Here is a 15,939-nt window from a genome sequence, read left to right as displayed (position 1 = left end):
TTAAGGGTAGAATTCGGGTAACCTTAATGCGGATGTAAATTTTGTTTCGCGTTGATCGTGAATCGAATGGGAATGTCTTGCGGTATCGTCTTGAGATTTCAATTTGTTGTTTTAAGTTTAACGCGTTTTGGGATATCGGGTGGCTTCGTGGAATAATAGTTTTGAATTGAATTGTGATTGGTTCTTCTTTAATCCTTTTAATGCTGAGAAATTACTAAAGGATTTAAAAAAAAAAACTAATTTTGGTAAGAACGGAACTTAAGAAAATAGTGTGGAACGAAACGTTGAGTTGTGAGTGAGAGAAAACGGTGAGAAAGGGACAAAACGAATGACAGAGGGAAAAGAAAAATGGCGGATACGATTGAACGAGCAAGGCGTAAAAAAGGTGTCAGTTAATTTTTTATTAAAATAAATGAGCAGGTTTTGGACGAGAACAATAAAAGTGCAATAGCGGAATAGTTTTATTTTATTCGCCACGATCCCAGTTCTACATTGATAAAAAACTTCAAGTAGCTAGGGGCGCTATTCATTCATACAAGTATGAGTTAACTTTTAGGCTATCGATAACCTTTAAAAAATCTCACTAAGCACATAGAAAGTTAAAGTATTTTTTTTAAATAAATATTTTCTTATTTCTATCAGTCAAAATAATAATATGTACTTATAGTATCGACGCATCTCTGTAAGCGCAGTGGTTATTTTTAATGCCTTACTTGAAAAAGTAAGTAAACCAAACAAGCTCTTTTCTTTCTTTTTAACAAGGCATTTTGTACTGCCTCCCGGGTATTGAATTTTTCCCTGCCATCAAGCTGTATAAACTTTGGAACAATTAGAAGTCTGGTGTCTGTCTCTGTGAAGAAGAAGTCTGTGTGTCTGTCTGCCATGAGCATGTCAGACATTCGGGACCGTAACAAAAAAAAATCAGGACATATAGTATGAGTAGCTAACTACGTGTGAATGGAGCAGCGTATCGTATTGTTACGTGCTGGGGTTCGAGATAAATAAAAAAACCTACCGAAGTGTAAATTAAAACTGTATTTATCACTTAGAAAACTTTAAAATTCTTAATTCAATTCTTTCGCTTCGCTTCAAGTGATCCGTTCGCTGTTTCGCTTCGAGTATTTCCCGTTACTAATTACTTCGTGCCATCTCTGCAACGCTTTTACAGTCGATACGACATCTCTAGAATCATCCTCACAAGTCGAGTATATTCAATGTGTGTTTCCGATATCTCACAATAGATGGCGCTGTACTCATCGAGCGTTCTAGATCTTACTAGATACTTTGGTATTCACTTCGGTTGTTCGGCGATAGATGGCGTTACTCTTACCGGCGTAACAATATCTAGATTTCAAATCTATTTTAGAGCAGATTTAACTTCAGCTGCAGTTGATTTTGTTCCAGTATCCACGATGGGTGTGGAGGCTGTGGTGGGGCGCACCGCCTCCCTGCCCTGTGACATCGAGCCCGACTCGAACGAGGATAGAGTCTACATGGTGCTGTGGTTCAGACACGCCGGTGGAAAACCTTTGTACAGGTTAGATATGTCTTTAGAATCACTACATACCTAGTATAAAACAAAGTCGCTTTCTCTGTCCCTATATCTGTCCCTATGTATGCTTAAATCTTTAAAACTACGCAACGGATTTTGATGCGGTTTTTTTTAATAGATAGAGTGATTGAAGAGGAAGGTTTATATGTATAATAACATCCATTAAATAGTGGAGGAATCAATTATAAATTACAGTTTCCGAAGCGAAGCGAGGGCGGGTCGCTAGTTCAATTATAAACGGCTTTTAAAAGTCCGCTTTTAACCAGCTTTTAAAATTCAGATGTAACAACGATTCAAAACTGTCTTAGCTTAAAGCCTATATCGACGGAAGAAAGCGGAATTGTCTTAACTTGAATAACACAACTTTACACCAGAACCATATCGTGGGGTGAAAGGCGATTTGGGTTAAGCGACATTTTGCTTAACACGCTACATTCATCTTTGTAATTAAAGGTGCGTTTTATTTGGTATTAGGATCAACTATTCTATATTTTTAATTGAACTTCAATTATTTTTATCCCATTCAAATAGTTGAAGACGTTTTTTTGTCATAATATTCTTTGCAAAATTTAAACTCTAAATGGCTTCCCTGTAAAGTCCCTTTTTTCCTACCTAAGCTGAGAGCCTAGAGAGGCTATATCAGCGTAACCTTAACTAGTAGGTGATCTCACGGGGCTCAAACCTGACGACGTTGCTAACACGAACCCTAGCAAGAGCCGTGCTTCGCAGAATCTACCACCGAATCGGAAACGCGACCCACTGAGAAGATCCGGCGAGAAACTCAGTGGGCTGTGTCTGAGGGTAAAGACACAAAAAATGTCACTTATACCAAACACCTTTTTACCCCTCGATATACATATATATGTCGGAGAAACCGCATTATTAACACCATTATCAGACATCATAGGGGCGAATAGGACGATCGAGTTAAGAGAAATATTGAGTACACAAAACACATTTGTTGTCTTAGAAACAATTTGCAAATCTTCTCTTGACGTTAGCAAATGAAAACGAATGACAGTTTCTCACCCCCACAAAGATTCTCATCATTAACGCCCCCGCAACTGGTGTAGGGAGTCCAACACACTAAATATTAGCCTATCCATTAAGTACATGTATTTTCTACATGGATGCCAAGTTTCAAGTCAATCGAATGCATGGTTCAGTAGTTACAACGGAACATCCGTAAAAACCACTGTAGATTTATATATTAGTACAGATTAGTATTAGTATTAGTATAGATATGGTAAAAAATATTTAGCTCAAAATACAAGTTACGAGATTTCTCCGGTCGATATATGATTTAAATTAAACGTGCTTTAAAATTTCACAAAAAAAAAAAACTCGAAATCCGATCTTGAATAATCACATGTTATCAACACCAAGCCGCCGACCTCAATAGGCAAGGGAAATGAGATCCGGCCGAGTCGGTATGGTGCGAAGACATCACGACAGTTCACACGCCGTTACAAGGGACCGGATAATGTTCTTGGCGTCCTTAATAACCGGGCCCCATGTATTGTGTCTGAGGTCTGCCTTTATCGCACAATATAAGATAATATTGTCTTAGTATAGCTTGGTATCTAATGAGTTTTTGTTAGATTAGTTGAAGAGAGGTTCTGTTTGTGTTGACTACGGAAGCCAATTATTGAGTGTCATTTGTTATTTTTAAACTGAAGTCCATATTTATATCGCAGATGGACAGACACTTCAAGAGCCCATACAACATCTTTCCAGCCAATTTGGATATCCTTTATTATTTTTTCTTCGATGGGTGGACGAGCTCACGGCCCACCTAGTGTTATGTGGTTACCGGAGCCCATATACATCTTCAACGTAAATGCCACCACCCACCTTGAGATATGAATTCTAAGTCTCAGTTTTTATAGTAAAACGCTGCCCCGCCTTTTAAACCGAAACGCATTACTGCTTCACGGAAAAAATGGGCAGGATGGTCCTACCTACCCGTGCGGATTCACAAGACGTCCTACCACTAGTAAAATGAAATGTTCATATCATATTATGTTTCATATTAAAATTCTCATTTGTAATGTTTATTATTATGCTAAATTGCCATGAAATATATTATTCAAGCAACACGAAAACAGATATTCCTGTGCAAATAGGCATCAATAGGCACCCGTACTGGCTTAAAATACGCCTAATCGGTTATGGAAGAGTCGTATAGAAATATTTTGTGAATAGGTAATCGCATGTTAATTGCCAACACAATAATTTGGGTCCGTTCTGTAGGGTCATCGTGGACCTCTTGAGAACCAATCGTGAGCAACACAATGACCTCTATAATGTAAAGGTATTTAATGTGACACATAGGGTCGTATGTTACAAGTTTAGGAAGCGAAAATGTTCTTTATTCCGTGAACCGAAATGCTACATTCCTATAGTTAATATTTACGCGCCATTAACGGTACGACATTAATGTGATTTCGGAAATATATTTGTATGTTTTCAATGATTTTAACTCAATATTAGAGTTTATTAATGGTATCGCTCGGAGACTGTAACTGAACTACTCTCAAAATTGAAAATGAGCAGTCACATTTATTTATTATACATAGCTAGAGCTAGACATTTCGCGAATTAGGAAGGTGATGATTTTCTTAGTGCATTGCTAAACCAGCCCACACGTCTTCTTGTGTTAAATGGTTACTGCGATCCATCGCAGCGTGAATGCTGCCATCTATTTTGAGACATGAGATCCTTTTTTTCCCCTACCTTTCCTGATAGCCTTGACAGGCTTTCTTCAGCTTCTCCTTGACGTGTAGGTGTTGCTAACACTGATCCTAGAAAGAGCAGTGCTTTGCAGAATCTACCACTGGATCGGAAACGCGATCCACTGAGAAGATCCGGCGAGAAACTCTATGGGCTGTGTCTATGGGTTAATTTGCTCGTCGAGCCCCTCGTCGCAAGCGACGGGTTCGACAAGGACGGTGACCAGTGCTTGTGGTACCTAAAAGCACCGTTAATGGATCGGGAGGATCCGTAATGACGTATTTAGGGCTAGAGTTAGTGAGGAGTTGATTTGCCTTTACTGGTGCATTGTAAGTCTTATTATTCAGGACACAAGAGCTTTGAAATCGTAAGCCTCATCTTTTAAGTAAAGTATCCAACTTAAGTCACGCATAATAATAATAATAAACTAAATGGACCCTAAATCTGACTTCAATAAAAGGAAAATTTTAATAAAAGTTCAAGAAAAGTTACCTATAGACATTTCTCAAGCAGTAATACTCGTGTCGTGAAAATCCTATTGAAGCTTTTTAGCTTACGAAAGCTCTTTGGAAGTTGAAACATTAAAACAACTGTCGTTTTGCTGTAAAGCTCTCGGAATAATAGAAGTAAGATATTAATGTATGTACGCGCCTTTAAATTTCGCAATTGGGTAGATCTTTTGCTGCGGATGCATGGCAAACTAGAAAAACACGAGTCCATCTTCCTGCTGGTTTTAATAGGTGACTAAAAAATTTACCTACGAATAAGTAGCATAATTTTTCTATTGCTTAGATGGTTGGACGAGCTCACAGCCCACCCGGTGTTAAGTGGTTACTGGAGCCCATCTATGGGATGTCTACATCTACAATGTAAATGCGTCACCCACCTTGAGATATAAGTTCTAAGGTCTCAGTATAGTTACAACGGCTACCCCACCCTTCAAACTGAAACGCATTACTGCTTCACGGCAGAAATAGGCAGGATCGTGTTACCTACCCGTGCGGACCCACAAGAGGTCCTGCCACCAGTAAAATTATATAAATTATTTATTCTATACTAGCGTGATACAATCGCCAACTGACATTCGCTGGTGGTAGAGCGTATTATAGGCCCATACGGATAGGCATTACTGTCCTGCCTATTTCTGCCGTGTAGTCTTCGTCCGTTACAATTTTATTTATTTATTTGTAAGACAAACAATAAACTTAAACTATATAAAATCTAACCTTACTACTAAACACCATTTAAATGTCTCCGCAACTGAACATCATTTAAAGAGTGGTGCTGCCGCTATGTAATTATTAACTTGACAAGCGAAGGTTATTTTGACTCCAAATGGTCACCGATGCTCAGTACGAGGCCTAAAAACTTCGTTTGAAGAAATATACCAGAATATGCCGTATACAGGAGAGATCATTCTAGAGATTTTCCGATCTGTGTGAATAGGATTAGTTCTCAAGGTCGGAAGGAAATTCACATGACGGTATCTATGAACTCCCGAAGCCAATAAATCAGGTTAGGTTTTTGAGCTCATCTCCTCATCTACGGAAAAAATATAGATCAGAGAAACGTGAATACGGTTCATTACTGCTATACCTTTGCTGTCAGAGTCTTATAGAAGTGAAAACTATGAACGCGATTGTCTAAGGATATGTCTAATTCCATTCTTTTGAGTGATTCTTGCACTACCGTGCAGTAGTTAGCGTGTGAGCGTCGTGGGTTCGATTCTCAGATCGGGCAAACATTCGTGTAATGAACAGGGTTGTTTATTATCTATATGTGTACATATTTAAATGTATAAAGGTCTATGGCTGTCCCTGGTACCCATAACACAGGGAATCCTAATTTGGGGCCAAACGACCGTGCGTCGTTTGTTCCCAGTTATAATTTTCTATATCTATTTAAAATCTTATTAATTACACAATATTTCTTAAAAAATGTATTAAAATTATTATTTTTAAAAAACACTATATAATAATAGATTGCTGCTGATGGCGGTTTCTATGACAAAAGCCACCAATGGTTAGGGCTCCAGAGTGAGAAACCTCCTCACAATACGCGCAGTATCGAGGATAACTGCCTTCTGTATCAGGCCCCTAACCCAGCTGGATAACGAAAGTTTCTTAAGCTACTTTTCGCTATCAAACCGTGTACCGACACAACTATTTGGAACAATGATGTTTGAATCAACATGCCACATGGCGGTAGTCTCGTGGATCAGGTCTTAATATTTTATTAATTTGTCTTTTTAGAGCGTAACATGACCATTTTCAAGACCTGGTTGAGGTTGGTATTTTGGTAATAAGAAACAGCAGAATCATTATTTTAAATTATATTATTTAAACAGAAATATTGCTGTTATTATTATAGGCGATAGTTGGGCTTGAATCAAAAAACTTGTATGTAAATTCTCAGAAAGTTAAACGCAAAACTGGTATTGCCGGAAAATGTCATTACCGAATCTGTTCTCGTGTAAACACCTCATTATCAAATTGCAAGGCTCCAAACGCTTAACTCCATTTCGTTTGACGCCGAGAGAGAGCAATCATCGTTATAGACACGAATCAATCAAGGTCAGCGGCTCTCAAACTACTACGTAGATGTATTTCTACCGAAGGCTATTTTTGTTTTTTCATAATGCAAATGCTAGGCGTTTCGATGTTTTTTTTTTTTTTTTTTTTATTGCTTAGATGGGTGGACGAGCTCACAGCCCACCTGATGTTAAGTGGTTACTGGAGCCCATAGACATCTACCACGTAAATGCGCCACCCACCTTGAGATATAAGTTCTAAGATCTCAGTATAGTTACAACGGCTGCCCTACCCTTCAAACCGAAACGCATTACTGCTTCACGGCAGAAATAGGCGGTGGTGGTACCTACCCGTGCGGACTCACAAGAGGTCCTATCACCAGTGATTACGCAAATTATAATTTTGCGGGTTTTGATTTTTATTACACGATGTTATTCCTTCACCGTGGAAGTCAATCGTGAACATTTGTTATGTACGTATTTCATTAGAAAAATTAGTGTGGGCTTACTCCACATAAGTATTAAATATTATTTTGGATTCATTATATACAATATATCAACATGAGATATATATATATAATATATTAATTTACTATATATAATTACACACACATAATATAACAATAATATATACATGTACTATATACATTCACACAACAAAATACTTTTACGTTATGTACGTTACGATACGAGTCTGCCGGACGAGGCGACGACGTAATGGAAACGAACAATTCTACGTCATACGACCGAGATTGGTGTAATGTGTGAGCCAGTGGAGGGCAGTTAGTTAAAAGATTGGAATTGTTTACACATCATATCGTTCGGACAAAAAGTATTTATTTTTCGATAATTTGTTTGTTGTTGTTTAACCTATCTCTGTGATTGTCACTCCTTCTTTCTCTTTGTTAACTTCTTGTGTGTATGTGATTAAATAAACTGTTTGTGTTTGTGTACGGAGTGTACCTACATTATTTGAAACCACCTACCAAATCACAACCACCGAAGGTAATTGAGCATAAAACGCATTAATACAACCAAATTGGTGACCCCTTACGAGCACTAAAAAAATATGAGCAAGTCAAGAGATAGTGAAACTACCGACAGTGGTTCCACAAAAACGCAATTAGAGACGAGAAACGTCACCACCCGTCGAACAAAGACGAAGCGCGTTTCCATTGACCCGGATCCACAGACGTCATTTGACGTACGAAAATTAAATTTTAAAGTCCCAACATTTTCACCGGACGATCCTGAGATTTGGTTCGCATTACTTGAAGGACAGTTCGAAAACTTCGGCATAACTGACGACCATGCGAAGTTCAACCAAGTAATTACGAACTTGGATATCGTGCACGCCAAGGCCGTCAAGGATATCATCGTAAACCCTCCTGCAAGACACCGGTACGATAAGGTGAAATTCGAGCTCATCAAGCGCCTCACCGCCTCGCACGAGAACAAGGTCAGGCAGCTGCTGACACATGAGGAACTGGGTGACAGGAAAGCATCCCAATTTCTCCGACACCTGCAAGATTTAGCAGGACCGGATGTTCCAGAGGAGTTCCTGAGGTCGATTTGGAGCAACCGGTTACCGCCCAGCATCCAGACAGTACTGGCATCGCAGTCGTCTCAGAGGCTGGAGGACTTAGCAGAACTGGCAGATCGCATACAGGAGATAACGTCCCCACCTCAGCTTGCAGCAACGTCGGCGCAGGTTGTAGAAACGGGCAGCACTGGACCTGGCAGTACCGTATCGGGCGAAATCGCTGAGCTCAGAAAAATGGTCGAGCACCTCGCGCTCAAACTCGATGAGCACACCCGACGGTCCCGGCACCCTCGTAGAACCAATCCGCCGCAGCGACGCCGGTCAAACTCGCGCAGTTCAACTCGTTCAGCTTCAATGTACCGCCGCTTCCCAATTTGTTGGTACCACTCCAAGTTCGCGTCGAGAGCACACAAATGCCAAAAGCCATGTGACTACAAGTCGGGAAACGCAGCGGGCAATCAGTGATGGCGACGGAAGATTGCCCCACCACCCCAGGTCGCCTTTTCGTCAAAGATCGCGGAACGAAAATGCAGTTTCTGGTCGACACGGGTAGCGACCTCTGTGTTTTCCCCCGATCTCAACTACAAGAGCGTCGAGCATCCACCTCTTACAAGCTGATGGCGGCCAACGGAACTACAATTAACACATATGGGTATGTGCACCTGACGTTGGACTTCGGACTCCGTCGTAGCTACCCATGGCGTTTCGTGGTGGCTGATGTCACCAAATCTATTATAGGTGTTGATTTTCTGGCGTTTTATAACCTTATTGTAGATTGTAAATGTAAAAAATTAATTGACAACACTACCACTCTCTCTGCTCCAGCTTCACTGGCTAGTAAATGTAATTTAATTTTGTCTGTAAAAGTTCATATTGGTGACTCACATTACCATCAATTACTTTCGCGAGAATTTCCTGAAGTCACACGTCCGGCTGGTACGCAGCGTAGCATTCCACACAACACTCAACACCATATACGCACCACACCTGGTCCTCCCGTATCGTGTGCGCCTAGACGTCTTGCTCCCGACAAGCTAAAGATCGCGAAAGCCGAATTTGAAGCGATGCTAGCAAACGGCACCGCTAGGCCGTCGGAGAGCCCTTGGTCGTCCCCATTACATCTGGTCCCTAAGAAGGACAACGGGTGGCGTCCATGTGGCGACTATAGAAAACTCAACGCTCGCACAATACCGGATATGTACCCCATCAGACATTTACATGATTTCACACATAACATTGCAGGTTGTCGTGTATTCAGCACGATCGATTTGGTAAAAGCCTACAACCAAATCCCCGTATTTGAAGAGGATGTACCGAAGACGGCTATAACCACCCCGTTTGGAATGTTTGAATTCCCATTCATGAACTTTGGACAAAGAAATGCGGGTCAAACATTCCAACGCTTTGTCGATGAGATGATGCGTGGCCTTGATTTCGTCTACTGTTTCATCGATGACTTTTTAATTTTTAGCAGAGACGAGGCCCAGCATGAACATCACCTCCGACAAGTGTTCAGCAGGCTCAAAGACTATGGAATGGTCGTAAATGCTTCCAAGTGTGTTTTCGGAGCTCCCGAAGTAACCTTCTTGGGTTACTGTGTATCGGAGAGCGGCACCAAGCCCTTGGAAGACAAAGTACGTGCCATACTTGACTTTCCCCCACCTCAGAACGTTAAGACACTGAGAAGGTTTCTCGGCATGGCCAATTTTTATCGGCGTTTCTTGCCCAAGGCCGCCGAAATCCAAGCCCCTCTTAACGCTCTTCTCACTGGGTCAGTAAAAGGGTCCACGCCCATCAGTCTCGTAGGCGACGCTCTGAAGGCTTTCGAAGACACCAAGAAAAGCCTCTCCAATGCAGCTCTTTTGGCTCACCCAAAATGTGATGCCAAGCTAGCGTTGGTAACAGACGCGTCAGACACGGCTATCGGCGCTGTTCTTCAACAGCTAGATGATGAAGCGTGGCAGCCTCTTGCGTATTTTTCACGGAAATTGAGCCCAAGCCAAACCAAATATTCTCCTTACGACCGTGAACTTCTGGCGATCTACGAAGCCATCAAATACTTTCGGCACATGGTAGAAGCCAGACATTTCACAATCTACACGGACCATAAGCCGATCAGTTATGCCTTCCACGAACGGAAGCATGACTGCTCGCCCAGACAATTCCGGCATTTGGACTACATCTCCCAATTCACCACCGATATAAGACATATTTCAGGCAGTAATAACATCGTTGCTGATGCACTTTCACGAGTGGATGAATTGGAGTCTCCAATTGATCTAACGGACCTCAGTCTAGCACAGCATAATGATTCAGAGCTCGCTGAACACCTTCATAACTCATCTTTGCGACTTCAGAAGATGGACTTTCCAGGTAGTCAAAAACCATTATTCTGTGACGTTAGCACTTCGGTGTCTAGACCTTTCATTACCGAACAGTTTCGCAGACAGGTATACCAAAGTCTTCACTCACTCTGTCACCCCGGCCCTAACGCTACAGCCAAGTTAGTAGCTCAGCGTTTCGTGTGGCCCGGGATGAGGAAGGATTGCAGAGACTGGGCACGATCTTGTTTGTCGTGTCAACGCGCAAAAGTAAGCCGTCACGTGCATACACCGCTAGGTACTTACGACTTACCACGCGCACGCTTCACTAACATCCACATTGACTTAATCGGTCCACTACCTGTCTCCCAGGGATTTAGGTATTGCCTGACGGCCATTGACCGATTTACACGGTGGCCCGAGGTCATACCAATAGTAGACATCACTGCAGAAACGGTGGCTAAAGCACTAATATCCGGCTGGATATCCAGATTCGGTGTACCAATTGATATTGTCACAGACCGCGGACGACAGTTCGAGTCCGCACTGTTTCAATATTTGTCAAAAGTCTCGGGTTTCCAGCATAAACGCACCACCGCCTATCATCCAGCGTGCAACGGACTCGTGGAACGCTTCCACAGACAGTTAAAAGCGTCTATAACGTGCCACGCTGACTCCAACTGGTCCGAAGTACTGCCGTTGGTACTCCTCGGCATTCGCAGTGCCTTCAAAGAGGATTTACAATCCTCCTCCGCCGAATTACTGTATGGCGAACCGCTCAGACTACCGGGAGAATTTTTCGATTCGAGCACACCTACAACATCCGATGTAACAGATTTCACGGCGCGCCTACACATGATCGTCCAAAAGCTGAAACCAGTCCCAGCTTCACGTCATGGCAAGCACACTGTCTTTATTCATAAAGAACTGGAGTCCACTCAGCATGTCTTCCTCCGTGAAGACGCTGCACGACCTCCCTTCCACCCAGCATACTCGGGACCGTACAGGGTGCTCACTAGAGGAGACAAAACCTTTAAGATATTGGTTAAAGGGAAACCAGTATCCGTTTCAGTAGATCGCCTTAAACCCGCTTTCATACTGGCAGACGATAGGAGTACAGAAGGGAAGAATATACCTCCCCCACTACCTGCTTCAAAACCACCAATTGCTAATCGTGATCTGCCGTCTCCAAAATCTAGCCCATCTTTAACTCCTACATCCAAAATAACACGTTCGGGACGACGGGTACGATTCCCAGATTATTATCGCCCCTAACCGGGACGCTGGGGGGGAGTGATGTGGGCTTACTCCACATAAGTATTAAATATTATTTTGGATTCATTATATACAATATATCAACATGAGATATATATATATAATATATTAATTTACTATATATAATTACACACACATAATATAACAATAATATATACATGTACTATATACATTCACACAACAAAATACTTTTACGTTATGTACGTTACGATACGAGTCTGCCGGACGAGGCGACGACGTAATGGAAACGAACAATTCTACGTCATACGACCGAGATTGGTGTAATGTGTGAGCCAGTGGAGGGCAGTTAGTTAAAAGATTGGAATTGTTTACACATCATATCGTTCGGACAAAAAGTATTTATTTTTCGATAATTTGTTTGTTGTTGTTTAACCTATCTCTGTGATTGTCACTCCTTCTTTCTCTTTGTTAACTTCTTGTGTGTATGTGATTAAATAAACTGTTTGTGTTTGTGTACGGAGTGTACCTACATTATTTGAAACCACCTACCAAATCACAACCACCGAAGGTAATTGAGCATAAAACGCATTAATACAACCAAATTAGTACCCGTCTGCGGGATTCGAACACCGGTGCATCGCTACATACGAATGCACCGGACGTCTTATCCTTTAGGCCACGACGACTTCAAAATGTTCAACGTTGTTTAGACCTTGAAAGCCGTGAACATGATAGGGCATAATTTTTACCTAGAACCACTGTTTTTTTTTTATTGCTTTAATGGGTGGACGAGCTCACAGCCCACCTGGTGTTCAGTGATTACTGGAGCCCATAGACATCTACCACGTAAATGCGCCACCCACCTTGAGATATAAGATGTATGTGCTCATTAGATGATATTGCTTATCGCCAATGGTCATCGTCTTGCAAAATGATCCGACGGGCGGGTCGAAGACGCATAGAAGAAAAGTATCTCCACTCACTGGAGCTTCTTAATTTTATAACTGAAGCTTACACAGCACGCCGTGTGTGACTTTCAAACAGGCTAGATCGTCCCAATGGAAGACCTAAGTTGGTAAATGTCGGGTTATCGTCAAAAAAAATAAATATTAAATAAATAAATAAATAAACAGTAAGTAAGAATCGTCGTGCAAAGACCTTAACTAATTAAGTTAGAGCTAAGTCCAGATTTTGATAGTAAGGAAAAAAAGGAACCTTTGGAAGTATGAGTGCTTGCTAATTAGAGCATTGGAGAACACAAACAGGCTAATTGAGCTGAAATGGCACGAAACTGCTATTTTAAGCTGCTATTATTTTAAGTTAATTATGAAGACTTCATAATGTAAGATAGGGTTCCTTTTTAATACGCTTTTATTAGCTTCAGACGTATGTATGTTAGTATGTAACGGAATCTTTGAAATGATTTTGACCCCCTTCAAAACGTCGGATTACCTCGAAATTTGGCATGCTTATTAAGGACTGATGACAACTCAAAATAAAATAAAAAATTGAAATCCAATTAAAAAATAGAAAATAAATTTGAATTAAAAATAGTGTAAGAAAATGATATTATTGTAAAAAAGCGTGGGGTGCTTTTCAGGATATTATCAAAATAACCCTTCTCCTCATATCTGTTCATAAAATATTTATAACTACTGATACCATGCACCTCACGCTTTTTTTTACAATAAAATCATTTTCTTACACTATTTTTAATTCAAATGCATTAAAATTTATTTTCTATTTTTTAGTTGGATTTTCTATAAAAGCGTATATCTTAGTTTTTTTAAATTATTATTTATTTAAAATACGGTCTTAAAATACATTTTCGCGAATTGACAGGGCAAACGCTTTGAGAAGCTGTGTACCAAACTGAACAATCCAGCCGAAAACGTTGACAGAGCATCAAAGCGGATTCCTGTGTTACTTCCACACGAAAATAAGCCTAAAGAAACGAGATGCAATGCCTGTTTTCGCGTGTACGTTTTCCGTATTGAAATTTAATTCAGGCTAGCGACGTTGGTAGCGCGTCTTCACGGCTCGTTACTTCGGAGACTCGGGTTTGGTTTAAGTTGTAGACTTTTTATGTTTTCCCTTGAAGTTTTTAGTTGGCAGTGCGCTCTTTCGTGAGAGCGCTGAAGTTTAATAAGCTCCTAACTAATTTTGTTCGCGACGACTGATGCGAAATATGAACTCTGTCGATTTAATTAGTGATCGTTTAGTAGATGTAGATTGTTTATCACTGGTAGTAGGACCTCTTGTGAGTCCGCACGGGTAGGTACCACCACCCCGCCTATTTCCGCCACGATGCAGTAATTCGTTTCGGTTCGAAGGGTGGGGGTAGCCGTTGTAACTATACTGAGACCTTAGAACTTATATCTCGAGGTGGGTGGCGCATTTACGTTGTAGATGTCTATAGGCTCCAGTAACCACTTAACAACAGGTGGGCTGTGAGCTCGTCCATCCACCTAAGCAATACAAAAAAAAAAGATGTTGCACGCGCGAGATAGAAATGACCGTGGTTATTCTTATTTACAGCCTGCATCTCTGTTGGGATATTAAGTCGAAGACTTAAGTAGTTTTATTACGGCTTTCTTAACTTTTAATGACCGAAATTGTATAGAAATAAGTAGGATTCTGACACAATTTTTTTTAAACAATATCTTAAGATTAGTTATTTATTGCATAGATCGGTAGACGAGCCCACAGTCCACCTGGTGTTAGGTGGCAATCGGAACCCATAGACATCTATTTTAAGTGAACAAAATCTGCATTGTTTGTACATATTTTTTTTTCATCTACATCATTGTTTTTATTCGTGACAGGACATCTTGTGAGTCCGCACGGGTAGGTACCATCACTCTGCCTATTTCTGGTTTGAAGCTGTAATGCGTTTCGGTTTGAAGGGTGGGGTAGCCGTTGTAACTATATTGAGACCTTAGAACTTATATCTCAAGGTGGGTGGCGCATTTACGTTGTAAATTTCTATGGGCTCCAGTAACCACTTAACGCCAGGTGGGCTGTGAGCTCGTCCAACACTGTAAGCAATAAAAATAAGAGAAAACAAGCAATCATCAACGGGCAATCCGTTTATCAGTCTCTCTGGAATCATCAGAGCTGGTTCGTTCTATTAAGGCTACTAAAATTGAAGAAGATAATTGTTATCAAACAAAAATCAACTTTATTGTCTAATACGGAAAGCTTACTTGCCGAAAACTGAGGCACACCTTTTAGTCTTTTTACTTTGAAACCATTGAAGCCATTGTATGAAAGTGTATGACACACACGAATTCCGAATATAGCAATGTACGTCGTTACAAGTGTGGTGTGGTACAAGTAAAAGATTTAAGTGGAATATAATACCCCAGATGTTATAGGCGCATAGCGGATTATGACGTCACCGATGTTAAAATGCAGGCGTGCGCGAGAAAAACGAAATGAACCCACTGTGACATATAAACAGTTCTAAATATAAATTTGACATTTGACATTAAAACTGTTCTTACTGAAACTGTATGTGTATAGTATTTTCTTCGCGATACGCAGACTAATTATAAATTACTATTACGATTTACAATCGCGTTGTTATTTTTTATTTTGTTTTAATAATCATATTGTCACGCCGGTAAGAGTAACACCATCTATCGTCGAATAGACGAACGAATATCGAAGGATCTAGTAGCACATAAAACGCTCGATACGTACAACGCCGTCTATTGTCAGCTAGTGGAAACACAATACACGAAATGTGTGGAATATTATTGGTAATTCTAGGGATGTGGTATCGGCTATAAAAGCGTTGCAGAGATGGCACACAGTCAGTTAGTAATCGGAACTACTCGAAGCGAAACAGCGAACGGGTCACCTGAAGCGAAGCGGAAGAAGCGAATTGAGAGTTTTAGAATGTTTGTAAAGTGTTCTAAGGATTGAATACAGTGTTAACTTGTAATTCGGTAGAATTTTCTTTACCCCGAACCCGAGCGCGTAACAATATTATTTGCGATGTTTCAAATATACCTTTCGT

General features: G+C 40.8%; 1 protein-coding gene across 2 annotated transcripts in view; it reads left to right on the top strand.

Moving 5' to 3' along the window:
* LOC101746619 (neural cell adhesion molecule 2) overlaps positions 1-15,939 on the top strand; it is a 118,880-nt gene that overhangs the window by 52,070 nt on the left and 50,871 nt on the right. For both annotated transcript variants that reach the window (XM_012690081.4, XM_012690080.4), the window contains exon 3: positions 1,390-1,537. In XM_012690081.4, coding sequence (XP_012545535.1) covers positions 1,390-1,537 — 148 coding nt within the window. The remainder of the gene's footprint in view (positions 1-1,389; positions 1,538-15,939) is intronic.

The sequence above is a fragment of the Bombyx mori genome, chromosome 7 (genome assembly GCF_030269925.1).
Source record: "Bombyx mori chromosome 7, ASM3026992v2".
Classification (NCBI taxonomy): Eukaryota; Metazoa; Arthropoda; class Insecta; order Lepidoptera; family Bombycidae; genus Bombyx; species Bombyx mori.
The sequence above is the reverse complement of the archived record's forward strand: the minus strand, read 5'-3'. Positions and strand labels throughout refer to the sequence as shown.